At 35.4% G+C, this 5,211-nt stretch overlaps 1 protein-coding gene across 1 annotated transcript; it reads left to right on the forward strand.

Annotated features, from left to right (window-relative positions):
- The first annotated feature begins 690 nt into the window (after window positions 1-690).
- Window positions 691-5,187, forward strand: LOC106876713 (oocyte zinc finger protein XlCOF6.1). Its single transcript, XM_014925383.2, has 2 exons — window positions 691-1,137; window positions 3,061-5,187. The coding sequence occupies exon 2, from the start codon at window positions 3,161-3,163 to the stop codon at window positions 4,436-4,438; it is 1,278 nt and encodes a 425-aa protein (XP_014780869.1). The 5' UTR covers window positions 691-1,137; window positions 3,061-3,160; the 3' UTR covers window positions 4,439-5,187.
- The last annotated feature ends 24 nt before the right edge of the window (window positions 5,188-5,211 follow it).

Below are 5,211 nucleotides of genomic sequence, written 5' to 3' on the forward strand. Positions count from 1 at the left end.
TGAATGCACACATTAACTTGTTGACATATTTTCTCATATTTTCAAATCCCACGAACTGTTTCGACTCAAACAAAAGAGCCTGGTCACGTTGTTAGTCATTAACTTGAATTACACAGAGGGGGGGGGGAAAGCACAAAAACACGCATGCATGCATACATACATACATACATACATACACACACACACAGAGGATATTATATATATATATATTATATATATATATATATATATATATATATATATATATATACGTATGTATGTATGCATGTACCTATGTATGTAAATTAGCCAGCTCGCCTGTCCAGCGGGGTGGCGACATTAGAAAGCTAAAACAATGCTAAGCGCATTGTGATCAGCAATGTATAACATCCGATAGCCTGGTCGATACTGTGATACATACGTAAGTACATGTATATACGTACGTATGTATGTATGTATGTATGTATGTATGTATGTGTGTGTGTGTGTGTGTGTGTGTGTGTGTGTGTGTGAATGTGTATGTATGTATGTATGTATGCATGCATGCATGCATGCATGCATGCATGTATGTATGAGTGAATAAAGGACTCGAGTATCTGTAGTGCACAGGCATACATGTTCCACGAATCGAATTTCGAATGTAAAAACTGTCTTCTACACACGCACACACACACGCACACACACACACACACATACATACTTTCTCTCTCTCTTTCTAAAATTCTCTCGCTGACTTTCTCTTTTTATCCCGCGTCTATGTACGTGTTCGTTTGTGTATGCGTGTGTGTGTGCGTGCATGTGCGTGCGTAAATATATATTCACATAAATACACTTACACATATATGTGTTTTGAAACAGTTTTATTGTGTCTGTGACGAGAAACTCAGCCACAGGTGGGATGCGTAATTTGTAAATTCTGTTCCTTAGAGGTTTCCATAGCTGTAATGAAGCCCAAACACTTGCTCTCTCAGACATTCACATAGAGAAAGAAGGAAAAGAAGAAAAAAACAGAGAGAGAAGGGGAGGATCCGTTATCGCTCCCCTGTCACAACAGCCAGCACTCTCGGCAATATCTTATCTGGGATTCCGTTCTCTGGTTTACTGCTGAATACCAATTTAGCGAACGGAAACTGTTTGACCAATTGGCAGAATATTTGGGTGAGTAGAGTAATATTTTTTGGTGTTTCAATAAACAACTGTCTTGTTTCTTTTTTCACTTATGTTACCCTGGTTAGTAACTATATGCTTCACTAGTAGCATTATCATTATATCCCTTCGTCCAGCACGACATTAGACCGTATCGCACACCATCACAAAAATTCCATTACATTACTGTCACACCACACACGAGCCACAGTAATACACTTCTTCATATTGTTATTACTATTAACACATCCACCAGCACACTTTACCCACCACAACACTCCACGCTACGCCTCATTTCAATTACCACAATCACCACAAACACAAACACAACATCATTCCGTTTCGTCGTTACATCACACTTCACTATATCAGATCGCTCCGTTTCGCTGCATAACTACACCGCATCACATGCATATATACCATTCTACTTATCCAGAAATCCAGGTGAAAAAAAAAAGAGAAGAAAAAAAAAAACACTGGAAAAAAAAAAGTCATACAGATAAAACATAAGAGTATCAGAAAAATAAAGGAGTCGCAGGGAAATTTCAAGATATAATTGATTTAATGCTGTTTTTTGTTGCTGGTTTATTGTTCTATTTAAAATATTGTATGAATCGTATTTTTTTTCACATACGTGTAATACAATTATGTTGTCATTGCGTATAAGTCATGTAGTGTCAGTTTATTAACTCAAAATATTATTTGTTTAATTACATCAACTATTATTTTTTGCTACGCTAATACGAAAAATTTAACATTTATCAGGTGACTTTTTTCCTACCCAAAAGTGTGACATTTTTTTTTTCTATGACTTTATTTCCGTTCACCTTATGCGGCACACACTACATGATGTCTCTATTAAACTGCACCGCATTCAAAGGAGACTACATCGACCTGCCTTATTGGTCGGGACGTCTCGACAGAATTACATTGAAGGGAGACAACGGCGTACTTTGTCAATTAGTTTTTGCAATTAAGCAAATAGCGTTTTCTTTTTCTTTTCTTTTTTGTTTGCATCTGTAAAAGACTAGTAACCTTAGTATCTCAGTTCTAATGTGTATGATAATGTTGATGGCAAGGAAGGGAATAAGAAAATTTTCAAAATTGATCTAAAGGCCACAGTTTTTTAGGGGGTGTGATGTAGACTCCAGTATAACGACTCCAGTAATGAGTATTTTATTTTATTGATTTTGATGATTTCTATATAGGCATAAAGCTATACATTTAAGGAGCAAATTACAATTGATTCAGTTTAAACCAAAACCTGACTAAGGGGTTTTTTCCTGTATTTTTTTATCGATCCCAAAAGGGAGAAGAACGAAGTTGACCCCATTGTAAAGGGACGTAATTAAATCAATTCTGCCAAAATAATTTTATCATGTCTGCCTCAAAGGTCCGAATTTATAATAGAGCGATATATTCAGTAGATTGCTTATATTTATTTTATCACCTTTAAAAAGGGCGATAGATTAGGAGCATGAAATAGATTTTCTCTTTGTCCATTGAATGTATATAACTGTTGTGAAATTATGGGGGTTGCATTATAAAACACATGGTCGAATGTTCAAATCTTATTACAGGTTGTGCCTGGGAGCAAGGTATATAACTCTACTTGATAAATTAATGAAATTAAAAATTGTCGCTCTCCCTCTCCTCCCCTTTCTTTGCCTTTCTCCCTCCCTCCGTCCTATTCTGTTTCTTTCTATCCTCCCTTTGTCACTCTCCCTCCTTCCTTTGTCACTCTTCCTCCTCCCTTTGTCTCTCTCCCTCCTCCTTTCCCTCCTTTTCCCTCTCTAAATTCCACGATGCTAATCCGTAGAGTTGACTGCAAAAGTAAAAAGGAAAAGAAAAATTCAATTTCATTTGTATTTGTTGAATGAAACTCAAATTAAACATGGATAAAATAAATCTCGTTTTTAATATTTTCCATTTCAGAAATTCTCCTTCTGGTGTTGTGACCAAATTAATTATTGTGTGTGAAAGCCAAATCTTCAAGTGAAAGGACAATTGATTGAAGAAGTTTCTTAAAGAAATCATGAAGACGAATATCAACATTGATGTTTTCCAGTGTGGAATATGCCAAAAATACTTTTCCGACAGCAATAGTTTAAAGGTTCACATGGAAGTGCACCCGGTCAAGAAACTGTACTTTTGTGATGTATGTGGCATATCCTGTGTTGAAGAATATCTCTTGAATAATCACATGAAAATTCACACAGGAGAAAGACCGTATATTTGTGATATATGTGGTAAAGATTTTGTGAAAAAATCTCAATTGAAGAAACATTCAGAAATACACAGCAGTGACAGCCTCTTTCACTGTGATATTTGTGGCAAGAATTTTGTCCATGCATCTTCTTTAAAGAAGCACATACGAGTGCACACTGGAGAGAAACCGTTCCAGTGTAATGAGTGTGGGAAAGAATTTGTGCAGAATTGTCATTTGAAACAGCACCAGAGACTGCATACTGGTGAGAAACCATTTCATTGTGAATTTTGTGGCAAAGACTTTGTACGAGGTTCTGATTTTAAGATCCATACTCGAAGACACACTGGAGAAAAACCATTCATTTGTAATATATGTGGGAAAGATTTTGTTGATGGATCTTCATTGAGAAGTCACATACGAATACACACCGGGGAGAGACCATATCATTGTGAGATATGTGGTAAGGATTTTGTAATTTCCTCTTCATTAAAGAAACATATAAAAACTCATACTGGAGAGAAATTTCACTATTGTAAAATATGCAGAAAGAAATTCGTTCAAGCATATTCTTTGAAAATCCACATGAAAATCCACACTGGAGAAAGTGCATTTAAATGTGAAGTGTGTGGGAATGATTTTCAGGAAAGTTATGATTTGAAAATGCATATGAAAATTCACACTGGTGAGAAAACTTTCCACTGCGATACTTGTGGTAAGGACTTCTTGCACGAGTTCTCATATAAGAGCCACATGAAAAAACACGAAGGAGAAAAACCAGTTGAATGTGAGATGCGTGAAAGTGATTTTTACCAAATGTCCAGCTTAGGGAATCATATGAGTAAATATACGAAGACTAAGATTTTCCATTGTGAAATATGTAGGGACGATTTTATGGAAGAATCTAGCTTGGCAAAGCACATAAAGATCCATACAGATGAAAAGCCATTTCAATGTAATTTATGTGGAAATGACTGTGTTGAAGCATCTATTTTGAAAATTCATATCCAAGGCCACTTGGAAGATAAACCTCTAATTTGTAAAACATGTGGAGATGAGTTCCTCTTTGAATGTGACTTAGAAAAACATGTTGAAATGCATGTATGAGCCTCAAAAGTTTCATTCTGGAGTGTTATGTAAAGTTATCTTTCAGAACCAGTCTTTCTTTATGTTAAAATCTTTGGAACCTTTGGAGACTCAACACCACCAGACACTGGACCAGCAAGAAACACTTTCAGTGCACTTAACCAACATAACTAAGTGATGTTGGTTTCGGAGATGACAAAAAGCAAAATGTTGAGAGATATTTATTGTTGGTATCGAGAACATGTTGGGGATCAAATTCCCTCTTTTATTAATTTCATATAGCATGTCACTTTATCAGAGTTGCTTCATTCTGGGCATTATTGTCATGGGAAAATTAAACAGAAATGTAGGTTGTGATGATGATCATGATGATAAATAGGAAGGTGTTAAAGGGTTGATAATTGTCATTATTCGGTCCCAGGATGAACCTGATTAAGCAGATTTATGAGACATTCAAGTTGTTACCTTCCTGTCTTTTTTTCTAGGCACAGTACACTTAGTCACACATTATCTAATGTGCCCTTCTATTTTAAGATTGTAAGGCATGATTTAAGAAAGATATGGTTGCTAATGTTGGCAAGTCAAATTACTGCATAGATTTTCCCTTGTTTTTAGAAAACATATATCTCAATGTGCGCACACACACAAACATCATCAGCATCATCATGATGTTAGTGTGTGTGTATATTTTTATATATACATATATACATAAATATATACACACACACACATGCAGACACGCACACACACACACATATATATATATATATATATATATATATATATATATATAT

The sequence above is a fragment of the Octopus bimaculoides genome, chromosome 3, assembly GCF_001194135.2.
Source record: "Octopus bimaculoides isolate UCB-OBI-ISO-001 chromosome 3, ASM119413v2, whole genome shotgun sequence".
Taxonomy (NCBI): Eukaryota; Metazoa; Mollusca; class Cephalopoda; order Octopoda; family Octopodidae; genus Octopus; species Octopus bimaculoides.